Source organism: Misgurnus anguillicaudatus, chromosome 9, assembly GCF_027580225.2.
Source record: "Misgurnus anguillicaudatus chromosome 9, ASM2758022v2, whole genome shotgun sequence".
NCBI lineage: Eukaryota > Metazoa > Chordata > Actinopteri > Cypriniformes > Cobitidae > Misgurnus > Misgurnus anguillicaudatus.
In genome coordinates, this window is record NC_073345.2 from 18,201,746 (window position 1) to 18,219,666 (window position 17,921).

Here is a 17,921-nt window from a genome sequence, read left to right on the forward strand (position 1 = left end):
GCAACTTTTCAAAGTGACGGGGAATGAGTTAATGATGAACAGTCTATTTATGTCATTTTTCTTTGCAGGTGAAGTTTGAAGGACTAACTGGAAACGTTCAGTTTAATGACAAAGGGCATCGGACAAACTTCACTGTCAGTGTGATGGAGTTTAGCCCGACGGGACCCAAGAAAGTAATTCAAATCTTCTCCACACTTGCTATTTGACTGGTTACTTAAAGCTGGAATCCGTAACAATTTTGGTTAAAACAAAAAAAAATAAACACATAATGATGATTCATAAAGGGGCATGTTTAATGTCAGTTGTTTATACAAATGTAAAGATAAGTATGTAAATTGACCTGCAATTTTATGTTTCAAACAGAGATGGCGGTATATTGGCAAAAGTTATGGATTGCAGCTTTAAATGCAACTTATTAGGCTGTATTCAAAGCAAATTGCATTACAGATACACTGAAAAAATGATTAATTGAATTTAATCAATTTTTTTAAGGTAAGTGGTTGCAATCAATTTATTTAAGCTACATTTAAACAAAAAAGATTAGTAACGTAAAATAAAATGTAAAACTTTTGTTTAAATGTAGCTTAAATAAATTGATTGCAACAACTTACCTTAAAAAAATTGATTAAATTCAATTAATCATTTTTTTAAGTGTAGTTCCTGATGCAAGTAATGTAAATACTAAAAATTATTATTATAAGGTAAGCATTTGTAATGCAAAACCAGGTTAATGTCCAATAAGGAATATTAGTGAAGGTATATTTTTTAAATTGACCTGGCGTAACAAAAACACTTCTGACTTAAAAATCTTAGACCACACTTGGCTTGACATTCACTTGACATTAATGTGACTGGTAATGATGAGGCTGCACCTGAAACTCACTGACTGCTGAAAGTGAATGAAGTGTTATTCACAGGAAGCTTAAAGAGCCACGCATGCATTTCAAGTGATTACAGCTCCTCTTAAGCCATCAAAATGAATATTTAACATTCTAAAAATAGTGGCTGTGACAACCCTATGCACACTGCTGTGACATTGCTCCTGTCTGTCTGCAGGTGGGCTACTGGAACGAGCATGAGAAATATGTGAGCACGGCAACTTACACCAACATGCTCAATGAGACGTATGGACTGCAAAACAGGACTTACATAGTCACCACCATTCTTGTGAGTTTATTAATACGTGTACACTGAAAAAAATGATTCATTGAATTTAATCAATTTTTTTAAGGTAAGTGGTTGCAATCAATTTATTTAAGCTACATTTAAACAAAAAAGATTAGTAAAGTAAAATACAATATAAAACTTTTGTTTAAATGTAGCTTAAATAAATTGATTGCAACCACTTACCTTATAAAAATTGATTGAATTCAATGAATCATTTTTTTCAGTGTATCGATCAGTGTTGTGTGAACATCAGGAAGGTCTTTGAATCAATGACTTGCCATCAGTCATAGGAATCTGACATTTTGAGGCAAACCCACCCCACACACACTTTTTGAAGCTACCTCAGAGCAAATACATAAATGTCAAGATATATATTAAATATCATCAAAAAGCCGAAATAGTGATACATTTGTGATTTCCCTATTGCAGCTATTTTGCTCAGCCCTAGCTGGTTTCGATTTTTATTTGTTTTTCTTTTAAAGCTTAACGCAGAAGATATTTGGTGCATGGTGCCTATGCTGTTGGAAAGAATGGTCAAAAAATGGTCCCAAGCTGTCACTGGGGGCGGTACCCTTTCAAAAGTCACCTTTGCACCTAAAGAGTTCATATTAGTACCTCAAGGAAGTATGTTGGTACCAAATAGTGCTTTTTAGTACCTCAAAGGTACATATTAGTGCCTCAAAGGTACATATTACTGCCTCAAAGATACATACAGTATTAGTGCATCAAAGGAGCATATTGGTACCAAAGAGTGTATGTTAGTATCTTAAAGGTGCACATTAGTGACTCAAAGGTACATATTAGTGCCTCAAAGGTACATATTAGTGCCTCAAATGAGCATATTGTACCAAAGAGTTCATATTAGTACCTCAAAGGTACTTATTAGTACCTCAGAGGTACATATTAGTATCTCAAAGAAGCATATTGGTACCAAAGAGTGTGTGTTAATACCTCAAAGGTACACATTAATGCCTCAAAGGTACATATTAGTGCCTCAAAGGTACATATTAGTGCCTCAAATGAGCATATTGGTACCAAAGAGTTCATATTAGTACCTCAGAGGTACATATTAGTATCTCAAAGAAGCATATTGGTACCAAAGAGTGTGTATTAATACCTCAAAGGTACACATTAATGCCTCAAAGGTACATATTAGTGCCTCAAAGGTACATATTAGTGCCTCAAATGAGCATATTGGTACCAAAGAGTTCATATTAGTACCTCAAACGTACTTATTAGTACCTCAGAGGTACATATTAGTACCTTAAAGAAGCATATTGGTACCAAAGAGTGTGTGTTAGTACCTCAAAGGTACACATTAGTGCCTCAAAGATACATATTAGTGCCTCAAACAGGGCGCCTTAACCTAATGTGAGGCCCTGGGGCTGAGAGGTTTTGTAGGCCCCCATACCCTCGATTTATAGTCTCTTTTTTAAGTGTAATTTCTAGGTAATCTACATCACAAAATGCATTAGTTTCTTTCGAGACATACAACAGTGAGTTTTCCCTCTTTGACCAGGAAAACATGATAATATCATTATTAATATATCACTGAGCTTACTTGAGCATAAACACAAGACACTTTATTTAACAACCACACACATCAACTTGTGGTGATAATAAAAGCAAAATGTGTGAAAGTATATAATTATAAGCTTTATGTTTATATAGTTTTTGGAATATACAAATTTGCAGAAAATTGCCACTCACTAACTAAATGCTCACCACAGTTTTAAAAATATAATAAGTTAAAGTTAGTTTTAAAGTGAAAATGCATTAATGATAACAAAATATAAGTCTTTATAGACAAAATCATGTTTTTTAAACCGTTATTTATGTTGTAGGATATTGAAGATATAGTATGCATTGTATTTAGTATTTATGCATAAATAAGCATGTAAAACAAACAAGCATGAATATGCACAAAACAGACAGGGAACATACCTGTATATAAGATCTTTAAATAATGAGATTATAAATATGAATGGTGCTATCAGGGGATGATCATTTGAGATGGTCTTGTCGCTCTTTACTTTCTAAGACTTGCACCTTTACCGTTTCGTCTCTTTGTCGTTTTTCTAATCTAAACCAACAGATGTGTGTACTGTGAGCTAACGTCGCGTCAAACTACATCGCTCCAGCTGCGCACGTGTCACTAATATAAACGCGAGTAAACTTAAATTTTAAGTTAAAAAGCTTAAAACTATTTGGCGGCACAGTTTCTTGCGCACGGTTGGAGAGACTTCTGCATGCCAGAGACTCAGCTGCACGAGCACAGAGAGAGCGAGCATGCGCGCGAAAGAGAGAGAGAGAGAGAGCGAGCATGCACGCGAAAGAGAGAGAGAGAGACCTACACCTCACTGGTGCTTATTATGAAATTTCAGAAATTACTCTTTCATTTGTTGGTGGATTGTTTCCCGTTTCTCTGTCACACTCAGTCTAACATGCAGGAATGCCAAGTTGACAACGCGCATTTAATTACATTACGCGGAATACAAAAATCTGACTGTTACGTCTGACATTTTATTTCACGGTAAGTTACCACAGACCAATCAGCAGACATGTAACGTGCAATTAGAGTGATTGACAGAAAACCTGACAAGTTAAAAAAAAATGACATTTTCAGCTCATCATGAATTCGAACATGGGAGGCCCCTGAACTTCGGAGGCCCCTGGGCTTCAGCCCAGGTAAGCCCGTGCATTAAGGCGGCCTTGGCCTCAAAGGAGCATATTGGTACCAAAGAGTTCATATTAGTACCATAAAGGTACATATTAGTGCCTCAAACTTATATATTAGTGCATCAAAGGAGAATATTGGTACCAAAGATGTTCATATTAGTACCTCAAATGTACATATTATTGCCTTAAATAAGCCTATTGGTACCAGAGAGTGCATAGTACCTCAAATGTACATATTGGTACCAAAGAGGTCATATTAGTACCTCAAAAAAAAAAAAAAAACATTAGTAGCCTAATTCCAGGTACATATTGGTACAGAGTGCATATTAGTACCTTAAAGGTGCATATTAGTACTTCAAATAAGCATATTAGTACTTCAAAGGTGCATATTGGTACCAAAGAGTATATATTAGTACCCTTAAAGGTACATGTTAGTGCCTTAAAGGAGCATAATGGTCCCAAAGATGTTCATATTCGTACCTCAAATGTACATATTATTGCCTTAAATGAGCATTTTGGTACCAGAGAGTGCATAGTACCTCAAATGTACATATTGGTACCAAAGAGGTCATATTAGTACCTCAAAAAAAAAAAAACATTAGTAGCCTAATTCCAGGTACATATTGGTACAGAGTGCATATTAGTACCTTAAAGGTGCATATTAGTACTTCAAATGAGCATATTAGTACTTCAAAGGTACATATTGGTACCAAAGAGTATATATTAGTACCCTTAAAGGTACATGTTAGTGCCTTAAAGGAGCATAATGGTCCCAAAGATGTTCATATTAGTACCTCAAATGTACATATTATTGCCTTAAATAAGCCTATTGGTACCAGAGAGTGCATAGTACCTCAAATGTACATATTGGTACCAAAGAGGTCATATTAGTACCTAAAAAAAAACATTAGTAGCCTAATTCCAGGTACATATTGGTACCGAGTGAATATTAGTACCTTAAAGGTGCATATTAGTACTTCAAATGAGCATATTAGTACTTCAAATGTACATATTGGTACCAAAGAGTATATATTAGTACCCTTAAAGGTACATGTTAGTGCCTCAAAGGAGCATAATGGTCCCAAAGATGTTCATATTAGTACCTCAAATGTACATATTATTGCCTTAAATAAGCCTATTGGTACCAGAGAGTGCATAGTACCTCAAATGTACATATTGGTACCAAAGAGGTCATATTAGTACCTAAAAAAAAAAAACATTAGTAGCCTAATTCCAGGTACATATTGGTACAGAGTGAATATTAGTACCTTAAAGGTGCATATTAGTACTTCAAATGAGCATATTAGTACTTCAAAGGTACATATTGGTACCAAAGAGTATATATTAGTACCCTTAAAGGTACATGTTAGTGCCTTAAAGGAGCATAATGGTCCCAAAGATGTTCATATTAGTACCTCAAAGGTACTGGTACCAAAGATTTCATATTAGTACCTCAAAGGTACTGGTACCAAAGAGTGCATGTAAGAACCTCAAATGTAAATATTGGTACCAAAGGCTCCATATTAGTACCTCAAAAGTTCATATTGATACCAAGTTGTCTGCACATGTGTATGTAAATGGAGCATATTAGGACCTTTTCAAAGGCTACTTCCCCAGTTCACTTTTTTTTTGTATTTCTTCCTCTTAAGATGCTGTCTCACTTTCTTTCATTTTTTTCCTGTTCTGCTGTTCTTGTGAAGTATTAATTCATCAGTATAGTCATCAGTGTCAACAAGATGAAATGGTGTGCATGTTTTGTGCATGCTGTGTGTGTGTGTGTGTACATTGGACTAATGATTGATAAAAGTGCTGCTAATGATCCTAAGAATCCATGACATTAAGGGTTTATCTAGGACACAGCGCTGCTCAATATGAGGTCCAGTGCATATTGCTGTGCTCGGCATACTGTAGCATTATGCAGCCACATACTGTACTTACCAGAGCATACAAACAAAGTTTGGTTTTTATGATACAGCAGTAAGAACATTATTGTAACCATGCTAATATTTTTGTGAATATCACTTGTTTTATAAAGTGTAAATATATATTTTGTTTTAGTAATGCAAATTATATAACCAAAATGTCACAACCAGATCTCTTTCCATTTTTTGAAAAAGAAACTTCCTCTCAGGAAGGTGATAGGTAGTGTGGATGTTTCTGAACCCTGCTGTCTTCACTGTTCCCCTCATTACGAGCACAGTTTGTGGTCTCACTTGAAGTTTTGAGTGGTTATTAATCTTATTTCACTGAAACTCAAAAAGCCCTCCATCCCTGAAGGATTCTGCTTTGACTGTAACACAGTGCCTGTAACACAACGGGAGCACTGTAATACAACGCCTGCCCTGCGTTCTTTGTAGTACAGTATATTTTTTATGTGAGCACACTATCTTTTTTTCAGGGATTTCTCTGCATTCTTTATGATTGAGCTGAGGCGTAATGCTTTAATAATTTATAAGCTGAAAAACCGCTGGAATGCATTTGATGTAGCTGATGCAAGGTTTTCTTTCAAGCCTCTTCATAACAACCACCCTGTATCATGCAGTCTCTACCAAACAACTATTACACATGGCAGAACTGGTCTCAGGTCAGTGAAAGAGAATCTACACTAAATGACGTTGTTTCTCACTCTTAGGAATCTCCATATGTGATGCTGAAGAAGAATCATGAGCAGCTAATTGGGAACGACAAGTATGAAGGTTACTGTGTGGAGCTGGCAGCAGAGATCGCCAAACATGTGGGCTATTCCTACAGGCTAGAGCTCGTAGGGGATGGAAAGTACGGAGCGAGAGACACGGAGACGAAGATGTGGAATGGAATGGTTGGAGAACTAGTGTATGGTGTAAGTAGATACGGTTATGCTTTATGGGATGGCATCGTTATTCCTTTGAGGGAGATTCAGTTCACATCTGTAGCCTAAATTCACAGCTTTTCTCCATTCCTAACAGTGACACAAACCTTTTTTTAAAATGTGACAGCTGAATTAATTTTTTTGTGATTTTCTGTTTTCTAAAATCATCCTACCTAATGTAAAGTGCATGCTGTGAATGATATGAAGAGCTCAGATATAAACCCCTCTATGTGCGTCTGACATGTTTTCTTGTAAATGAAAATTTTTTATCAGACTATTAATAGATTCTGCCAATAAACCAGTATTTCTGAATGGCCTGAGCATTTGGTTAATATCATTCAGAGTGAGTAAATTTTTTTGAGTTAACTATCCTTTTAACTGCACTTAAAGCTTAAAAACTGTATATGCTATCATAACGACAAGGAACTGTATGTTGATGCATTAAATTCTTACTTATTCATTTAGCTGACGCTTTTATCCAAAAAAAAAAACCTTACAATTGCTATGCATGTCAAAGGTCACACGCCTCTGGAGCAACTAGGGGTTAAGCGTCTTGCTCAGGGACACAATGGTGTGTCACAGTGGATTCGAACCCGCGTCTCTTACACCAAAGGGGTGTGTCTTATCCACTGCGCCATCATCACCCCGTCTGACATTCTGGAGGGAATTAATGATGTGTGCCATTAATCGATTTATCTTCTATAACATGACAGGACTACTCTAAAAGCAACTTATGTAAACACCTTAATTCGATTATTGTCTTATTCAGAATAAGGTCAATAATTTGATTACTTCTGTCAATGTCCAAACCAGGTGTGCCTCATACGGATAAAAGTGATTGAAGATATAACTAACTATTAATTTTCGATTTCGGTGTTATTTCACACCGATAACTCTATTAACCGACCTACAGGATCTGAAGGATAACCTACAGACGTTTTTTCCGGTAATGTTAAATGTGGGCTTTATAAGCTAATTAATACATTTTATTAGCTAAGATAACACACCTAACGTTAGTTAAAACAGACTGCATGAACTTAAGATCGTTAATTTTGCTGTCCAACACATTGTGATTGACTAGTTGTTCATTTTAAATCATTTAAAAAATAGCCATACTGTTTTTAAGATATAGTGTATTTTGTGTCTTTAAATTTAAGTCGTTACTTGTATTTGTATATTACTTACTTTGTTTTAGCATGCCAGTATAATGTGACATTCAAAATTGGGCGTTTGGGCGGAAGTTTGACGATTTCTTCTGCACATGCACTGCATGGCTCCAAACTGACGTTTTTGCATAAAGTGCCAGTGCCCATCATCGTACGTTTTACGTTCAGTTCATTACAATGGAAGGAAGTGGCGTTGCGTCGTCCATCTTTTCTTACAGTCTATGGTTCAAGCCTCAACACCTCTTGCTGTACAAAAAGTTATCACCTATCAAAAATGTTCCCACTGCCAGAACATGTCAGAACAGTGTCTTACTTTTAGTTTTTCAGCAAAACAATCACTCTCATTGAACAAACACATTTACAAAAGTAACACTGAAATAAATGTGAGAATAGATTTTGCAGGCAGGCAATTTCTTATTTACTAGACCATTTTGATCCTGAGGCTATAGCATTAGTGTCTTTAGAGCAGGGCGGTGTCAGATGTAGTCTGTCTTCATTGGGCTACACTGAAGAATAAAGGTGCTATGTAAGATTCCTCACAACGATGCCACAGAAGAACACTTTTTAGATCCCCAAATAACCATTCAGTCAAAGGCTCATAAAAGAACAATTTCCTCTTACCCTTTTAGAGTGGTTTCAAGGTTCGATTGCCTGGTCCGAACCAGAGTTCGATCGTTTCCCCTACCTCTTCCCCCACTGGTCTATGTTCACATTATAACATTTTGTTCTGAACCACGGTACACTTGTGTCATCAAGTTGCAGCCGTTTACTGATGTTGCTAGGCAGCGGCTTTTAAAGCTCTCATAACACATGCTGTTTCTGCATATCTGATGTTAATCCTGAGTAAGTATAGAGTAGTATTACATCCTTCATATCTCTGAAGAGTCTTTAGTTTTATCAGATTTATAAAAGACAGATCTGCTCTAGCGATTATTTCCGATAACGTACGAAAAAATGTAAAAGGAGGAGTCACGGGCTACGGGAGTAAGTGGGTGTGGTTTTTAGGGGAAAGTGCCCATAAAATAAATAAAAAGTATAGCTTACAGCTGAAACGTCAGCTGGAAAAGTATAAGAAAAAAAACTTTCAGAAACTTGTGCGAACCCTGGCAAAGTGCATTCGGCACAGAAATACTCTCTTTTTTGACACTTTGCCTATGCTTGAGTTGTTCGCATCCTCATTGTTCTTTATTTGATCCTTTGGTTTTGTTATCAAAGAATAAATACAGAAACCCACTTTCATCTGTCTGCTGCAAAAGTACTTAAATTGTACAAAAAAAAGATGATTGCTGAGGAGAGCAGAAAATGAACAGAAATTATGTTTACAGCGCGTCACTCTTGCACCCAGATATCCGCAAGCGCTTGTCATCAGTGTTAATGAGCACAAACAAGTCTACAAGCGTCATTAATAGTGGTTCACTTCCGCAATTTAATTTGATTGTGTTCATATCAGCAGCGAAGCATACCGCAGTCCACACAAACCATACCCCAGACCACCCTTTCAGGCAAGCATGGTTTACATCATTCAAACGAACCGAACTCTGACGTGAAATGGACCCGGGTACTCATCAAAAGTGCTAATGTGAACCCCCCTTATAGTCTAAAGAACCTTTAATCACGATAAAGAGTCTTCTGTGAAACAGAAAGGTTCTTTAGATGATAAGGGTTCTTAATGGAACCAAAAAGCCCATACTGGTTCTTCTATGGCATTGTTAAGCACCTTTATTTTAAATAGTATGAATATGATCATCTCATCTCTACATTTAATATTTTTCCACTCTGTGAAGAAAATACAACATTAGTATGGCTAGAAGCATTGAAACCGTGTGTGAGATTCTCTGGAGGATACTGACTTTACTGTATAATGATTCATAATACTTGTTTAGCTGCTTCTACCCTCTTAGAAAAGCTTACAAAAGTTGTCACATGGATGGTACCTTTTAAGAAGGTCTTAATATGTACATTTTACATTTACTTTTGTACCTTCTTGTATCTTTTTTTGAGAGTGTACAATTGATGGATAAATATTTTTACTTGATTTGTAATTCAGGTGTGTTCTTTGTGGAACTTGTAAAGCTAAATGTTTCTATGTTTTTGTAATACCTACATACAAAAACAATAAATCACACTGTACACCATGTCTTTTGGTAATAATGTAACCATGTTGTCTTACAGAAAGCAGACGTGGCTGTTGCACCCCTCACCATCACTTTGGTCAGAGAGGAGGTCATCGACTTCTCCAAGCCCTTCATGAGCCTAGGCATATCCATCATGATCAAAAAGCCCACCAAGTCCAAGCCAGGTGTCTTCTCTTTTCTGGATCCACTGGCCTATGAGATCTGGATGTGCATCGTATTTGCGTATATCGGTGTGAGTGTGGTACTATTCCTTGTGAGTCGCTTCAGTCCATACGAGTGGCATACAGATGACGATGAAGACGGCACGGAACAGCAAAACCAGAATCAAAACCAACCACCGTCACCAGAAGCCAACCAGTCACCGAATCAACACGGTCAGAATCAGAATCAGCGAGATGACAAGCAGGAGAAACAACCGGAGCACAATAATGAGTTTGGGATCTTCAACAGCCTGTGGTTTTCTCTGGGAGCCTTTATGCAGCAAGGATGCGATATATCACCAAGGTAGGTGGCTAATTGATATTATCATATTTTTCTCATCTTTCACTGGTGCTTGTTGAGTCATTACACTTCACACTTTAACAGAAAACGTCTGTAAAATAGAAAATGAATATATTTTAATTTTTATTGTGCATTGCATCTAAAATATGCAATATAAAGTTTGAAATATGAGGCATCACACACATGACTCTAGAAGCAGGAAGATGCTGTTTTAAAGTTTCTAGATCCAGTTTCCAGGGAATGCATTCAAGATAATAAACAGGGCCCGGTTCCCCGATAACGCTCACTCTTAGCACGCTAAGAAGGCTCAAAAAGATATATCTTAGCAAAGTTGTTTATGTTCCTAAGTGTGTTCCCCGAAGTGTCTCTTAGGAAGCTTCTTTATACGCTGCCTCTGAGTACGACGTAACAATGTCGCTGTCCCAAGTGAAGGTGCTGAATTATTTGCGATCGATCGCTCGGGGATCGATTCTCCACTTCACGCGAAGGTGCATTACGGCGTTAAGAAAGACAACATGCTCTGTACAAATGGAACATTACTCAAATTATTCCAGTAACATTTATTTTAACATAGTTTAAGTTATCCGTCAAATATAGACTATTAATTAAATTATAAAATTGTCAGTAATACGGGTAGACGAACCGGGTATTCCACTAATCATCCACGTTAAACATGGGTTTAACGACTTTAAAAAAATATTTAATACCCTTTTATACTAATGGTAATGTACTACGATCAGAATTGATTGGCAAGCAGCTGCAGTTACTTCTGTTTAATGCGGTATTGCTGGCCATTGTTTAATGTTTTCAAGAAAAAGCAATATCTACAATGAACAGAGAGAGAGAGAGAGAGAGAGAGAGAGAGAGAGAGAGAGAGAGAGAATTAGATACAGAATTATTGTCTGAGAAGATCCAGCAGCTCCATTATGAGTTGTCTTGGGAGGCAATTTTTTTTATTTAGCCACGTCAGGCAAAATGTCATAAGTGTTGCCGAATAATAAAATTGTCATGGACTAAACGGTTACGCGGCCGGTGTCGAAGTCTGTTCCCCCTGTGTTTCCCTTTAGTTTAGTCTTTTTATCGCGTTTTTATCACATTATATGTTTATTCTTTATATACATTGAAAGTTTTAATGGCTACTGAGATGTATATGTGTGCATTTATGTAATGTATCTTGACTGTTCTTGATTGTAAGTCAATTATTTTAACAGTATGAATCATATTATATGTATAATATATATTTATTATGTTTGGAAACATAACAGTTTTAAAACAAACAGTAGAGAAAAAAGAAAAGAAAATGACAGGCTATATGTTAAAAGACATAAAACTGTCAAATATGAAATATTTAATAAATTGTGTAATAGAATACATGATATTATTGCTTTTTAGTATAACCAATTGAATTCTAAATAAATTATAAATATAACGTGATGAAAACGCTATAAACATAGAGGGAACAGACTTCAATGAGGAACAAACACAGGCGCCGTCTTTGATTCATTAGTTCTGATACCAAATAAAGTCAACTGCATAAATAGTCCTGTATCCATTGCAAACATATTTTATTATAAGTCTTAAAAATGTCCATAACATAAAATCATTGTCAGCATACCATAGTTTGACTTGTACTGTGCTGCACTGATTTCTAAAGACTGCGGCGATAGCGTTTTGCGCTCAAACAACGCTAAGAGAGAGCTTACGAATGGTCCAGACCAACCTTACGAAAGTGTGACTTACAGAAGATATACTTAACGTACGAACGTTTTGGGAACCGTTCCATAGAGTTAAGAGAGAGGTTAAGGAATAGGTTAAGAACTACTTAGCGATAAGAACGTTTTGGGGAACCGGGCCCAGATTCTTGCTGGTTTAAACTGGTCTTTTACACCGGGGAAAATAAGTATTTGACACATCAGCATTTTTATCAGTAAGGGCTATTGACACAAAATTTGCACCAGATGTAGCCATCAAGCCAAATATTTAAATTCATACAAACAGAACATTTATGTATACAAGTTGAGTCATAATAAGTAAAGTTAAATGACACAGTGAATAAGTATTGAACACACTTTATTATTTATTATCCACTTTTTTTGAAAATAGCATAATTCTGGCATAATAATCAAGGACTTTGCTGATGTAACATGCATGCAGCCGGCGAAGTGATATTACGCACTGACCGAAAATAGTCCCCTGCCATTGAAAGTAACCAAGGGGACTATTTTTGGGGCAGTGCATAATATCACTTTGCCTCCTGCAGCCATGTTACATCAGTAATGTCACTGATTATTACGCCAGTTTGAGAGTATAGTCCTAACCATATCTGCCTAGAAAATCACAGCTTTTAATTTTCTGTCGGTCTTAGTACACAATGTAGTACTCACAGAAGAGTCAAGTTTTAAATAGGAAAAATATCGAAAGTCTTTGGTTATTTTTTTAGCGCGATGCTAATGATCTAATCAGATTCAATGGATTGTGCTAGGCTATGCTTAAAGTGCTAGCGCCAGACCAGGAGATCAGCTGAATGGATTTAAAAACAGTAAGAATCAAATGTTTAACTCTAGGGGAGCTGGAAAATGAGTATATTTTCAAAAAAAGTGGAATGTCCCTTTAAAATTTTGTAGAAAAGCCTTTGTTGGTGATTACAGCTTCTAGACACCTCTTGTATGGAGAGACCAGTCGTCTGCATTGCTCAGGAGTGATTTTGGCCCATTCTTCCACACAAATGGTCTTTCAATCTTGAAGGTTCCTTGGGGCTCTTTTATGAACTTTGATCTTCAGTTCTCTCCATAGATTTTCTATGGGATTTTGGTCAGGTGATTGACTGGGCCATTCAAGCAATTTGATTTTCTTTCTTTGAAACCACTTCATTGTTTCCTTGGCCTTGTGTTTGTCCACCCTCTTTTCATTTTGAGCTTTCTGGTAGATGGCAGCAGATTTTTATCCAGAATGTCCCGGTACATTTCTTCATTCACCCTGCCTTTAATAATATGAAGTCTGCCAGTACCCCTCGCTGAAAAGCAGCCTCAAACTATGATGCTTCCACCCCCAAACTTAACTGTTGGTATGGTGGGCAGTGCCATTTCTTCTCCAAACATGGTGTGTGTTCAATATTTGGCTTGATGGCTAAATCTGGTGGAAATAATGTGTCAATAGCCCACTTAGAAATCCCCTTACTGATAAAAATGCTGATGTGTCAAATACGTATTTTCCCCGCTGTAAGTAGGGTAGTAATGGAGTATTTAGAAGACTGGGGGTTCTTAAAGCAACACTATGTAGTTTCCATGTAAAAATGACTTACAGCTCCCCCATGTGGTTGGAAAGCACAATAGTGCCTGGTATCAGACACTCTTCTGCAGGCAGGGGGAGGGGCGGGGCTGTTTCCTACCCTCCACCGCCACTTTCTGAGTGTGCTTGTAGCAGCTAGGAGGCTGCTCAGGTTGCAGCAACAGTACAATTTGTCCAATTAAAAGTTGTTCTATCACTGAAATAATTTTAGAGACATTATTTAAAGGTAAAAAAACTACATAGGGTTGCTTTAAATGCATAGGATAAGCAGAAGTTCAAGTGCCATGCATACAGTAAATTTGATTTGTTTTGGTCTTGGAGGGCTTTAAAATGATAAAAAAATTGAATGTTGTAGAATTTTGAAGCTGGCAAACACTGGCAGCTCAGACTCTGTAGTTGACATCAAAAACATGAGTAAACCCTGGACCAAAATATTAAATGCAATTTTAACAGACTCTAAATAAACACATATGCAGACAAAAAAAAAAAAAAAAACAATGTCTCAAGGTCTTTGAATTGCAGATCAAATCCATATCACGTCGCAGGAAGAGTCCTGTGGCTCAACATGCCCTGACCTTTCTACTCCAAGCACCTTATTTGATGCTTTAGTGCTTCTTTGAGCGAACTGACATTTGTTCACACAATTTTTTCATTACCATTAGTCATGGGGAAAGTGTAAGCACAGGTTAGGCCAGCCCTGACACCTCTGATAGGGTCTTCTGGCCTCATTATGTGCAGATAGGACCTGAGCCTCTGGGTGTACTGGCTCCTCAGCAAGTGTTTGACATTTTGGTTGGACATGTATATCCTTGGCTTCGGGGGAACATGCTCAAATTAGGTTAGGCTGCCAGGGAGCTTTCCATGACAGATGTGATTGTCTCCACTCTAAGCGTTTCTAGCTGAGGAAAACTTTAATCACATCTTCCTTTGAGCTAAAGAAGCTGTGCTGAAGTTCTGGGCGGACATAAGGCCTTAACAAAACATTGCTACATTACTTTCATCAGCAATTTTCTTGAGAGAAAATTTTGTTCCAAAGCAATTTATCTTTAATCATGTACCTCAAATAAAGGCATTATATCATATTTCTACCATATATAAAGGTTTGTGTACACTCCAGTACCCAGTACCCTTCCAAAAACGAAACAGTGCACATTAGTACCTCAAAGGTATAAGATGCTCCTTTGATTGATGAATTTTGGCCGCATTTACATTGCATGTTTGAAATGACTCAATTTTTCCCTCATGTGGTACAGATAGGATATGACCCACGAACGTGTAAGCATGAAAAAACACATAGATTCCAAATTCTCCAATCATTTACATATGTGGAAATAAATCTGATATGAATCGGATACATGCATTCGTGTTTGCAATGTAAGGGGGCAGATCAAATGTTCCCATGTCAAAACCATAGACTGTACAAAAAAAGACGATGCGACGTTTGGATTGAAGCCAAAAATGTCCGACCATGAGCGCTGCCATGTTACGTAAAAACGTCAGTTTGGAGTCAGGGCATGCACAGACGGAATCGTCCGTGGAGCCAGAGGCTGAGCCACGGTATAAAACTTCCGCCCAAAACGCTCGCATGTCCAATTCAACCACGCCGCTCATAATGACACGTCCAGTTTCTATAGCATCAAATTATTAGCTAAAATGAAACTGATCACAAAAATGAACAATTGAACATATATCAGTGGGAAAACAACTACCTTAACTCTTTCCCCACCAGCGGTTTAAAAAAAAAGTTGTCAGTTAGCATCAGGATTTTTCATGATTTTCACAAAAGTTTAATGCCTTCCAGAAAATGCTCTTCTTAAAATATATAAACATACAATATATTAAATGAAAGAACAGACCCTGTGCTTTCAAAAAAAACCCTGTTTCATCTTTTTATCACCTCTCAACTATAGGTAGGTTTCTTCAAAAACACATTGATAATTGAGATAATTCCATTTTTGTGAAGGACTTTTGATAAAGATACGATTCAGAGCGATCCTCAAAACTTAAAAGGACATAGAGCTGTAGGGTGATACTTCCAGGTTTTATAAGTTGCGGAAGAGTGCCATCTGGTGGATAATAGGATATTGCAGAAAGCCGGAAATACTTGTCATTGGCAGGGAAACTTTTTTTCTTAATTAACGAGTTAACTCGTCAATGGCGGGGATTGAGGAAAAAGACCAAAACCATCTTTCGGTAAATTTTATTGGAAATGTAAATCATTTTTTTATTTAGAGCCGAGTCCAGTTTGTTTGCATGGAGAGGGCGGGTTTATGACTTGTACTGCAGCCAGCCACCAGGGGGCGATCAAAGAGCCGGCGGCTTCACTTTTCAAGATGTATGAGGCACACCCGGTCGAGACAAGTAATGCACCCTTCAAAATGCGAAGCTGCAAAAGACAACAACTCAAAAAATCTAATACAGGCAACAAATTAGAATTGGGCATCAAGATTTGCTGTGTAAATCCATTGTGTTAAAGTCATAGGTTTAATTCTACTGAGCACATATACCAAAAAAGAATGAATAGCTTGAATGCATGGTAAGTCGCTTTGAAATGTAAATGTAAAAGTGAAGACACCATCAAACACAACATATGATGGTGACCAATAGTGCTGCTCTTTACATCATGAGACTTTTCATGTGTTGTTGGTAAACTGTTTTTGGACGGAAAGTTGTATTTGTAACACTTAACACTCTTATACAAAAGAGTGCTTGTGTCCCATCCTTTCAGAGCTGAAAGGTTATTTGTCAAACATCTCTAAGAGACCACCATTATATAAAAGGTTATTTGGCATGAGTGCTTTAGTAATGAGGAGTGTGTGGGGCAGAGAAATGACACCAGGCTGCTTACAGTATTTATCTCTGACAGGAAACTTGTTTGTCCTCGACAAATGTCAGAGCTGCCACTCAGAGCTCGCATTGATATTCAGCATAACTCATCTGTGCCAGCATTTCATGCAGAACCCTCGCGCCATGTTAGCCATTCAGATTCTTTGATTAGTTTCTTGTAATGGATTTCCGTAATTTCTTATAAAGGTGCCAGATACAAAACCTTTTTAATGTCCCTCAATGCTGACATTAAATAGAAAAGCTACTGTAAGCGCGCAGGCAATCAAAGCAATTAACTCCGTTTGAGCGTTGCAGTAATCTGAAGTCATGAGGAGATGGCACAGATCATTAGCTTGCCTCAAGCTGGTCGCAAAAAAACATGAGGAGAGAATTACTGAAGCATGGCGGTCTGACATGACTCTGATGATAAAGTATATAAATGAATAAATCAATCTACAGCTGCTCTCGTTTTACATGATCATCCAGGAGTGGGAAGTGCACATTGTTTACTACCTCTATCGTTTACTATCTCTCTCACGTCCACTAGCATCACACCGTCTCATAGCACTGGAGTGCTGCAGCAGCGAGGCTTGGTAAATACAGCGTGTGTGTATTTATGTGAGCAGTCACTTGAGATTCTGCCTTAAAAACAGCTGATGGTAGAGAAATCCTCTGTAAATAAGTCAAATCATTCTTTATTTACCCATTCATGCATTTGTTGAAGTTTGAGTTATTTCTTAAAACATTGTTTGCATGATTTATGTCGTTAGTATACCCGTTTATGAGTAGAAAACAGATAACAAGTATGGAACAGTGTTTAAAAAAAAGGGGTTATTTACATTTGGTGCTGCAGAAATGGGACGTGACACCTTTTAAGGGATGCTCCACTTTAAAAAAATGCTTATTTTCCAAGGGGCAACTTTCGATCTCTCTGATGAAGCCAATACGGAAGTGATTTAAACTGCAATTCATCGACTGACCGCTAGAGGCAGGCTCCAAAAGGGAGTCAATTTCCAATATTATGTTTACAGCCTGGTACAATAAGTGTTTTTGGTCAGTATAGCTAATTTTGCCCTTCATGACAACTGTAAGGGGGTGAATTTTTTTTGTAACTCATATGTTTAAATTATATTAAGCCTTAAAGTTCTGCATAATTAAGGGCGTTGCCAATTGAGTGACGGTTGAACAGCCACTGCCGTCACTATAGTCGAGCTAGGCGGGCGTGGTTACAGCAACCAGTCACCTCGGCTTCACTCATGTCCCGTCTCTTTACCTATTTTCGGATATCCACGAGTGATGCGTGGTGACGCG

At 37.3% G+C, this 17,921-nt stretch overlaps 1 protein-coding gene across 4 annotated transcripts in view; it reads left to right on the forward strand.

Moving 5' to 3' along the window:
• Positions 1–17,921, forward strand: part of gria1b (glutamate receptor, ionotropic, AMPA 1b) — a 90,618-nt gene that overhangs the window by 55,124 nt on the left and 17,573 nt on the right. For all 4 annotated transcript variants that reach the window (XR_008637722.2, XR_008637723.2, XM_055179686.2 and 1 more), the window contains exons 8-11: positions 69–173; positions 1,057–1,167; positions 6,479–6,685; positions 10,033–10,499. Coding sequence is in view for 2 of the 4 variants with exons in the window: in XM_055179686.2 (XP_055035661.1) it covers positions 69–173; positions 1,057–1,167; positions 6,479–6,685; positions 10,033–10,499 (890 nt within the window). In the remaining 2 variants the exon portion in view is untranslated. The remainder of the gene's footprint in view (positions 1–68; positions 174–1,056; positions 1,168–6,478; positions 6,686–10,032; positions 10,500–17,921) is intronic.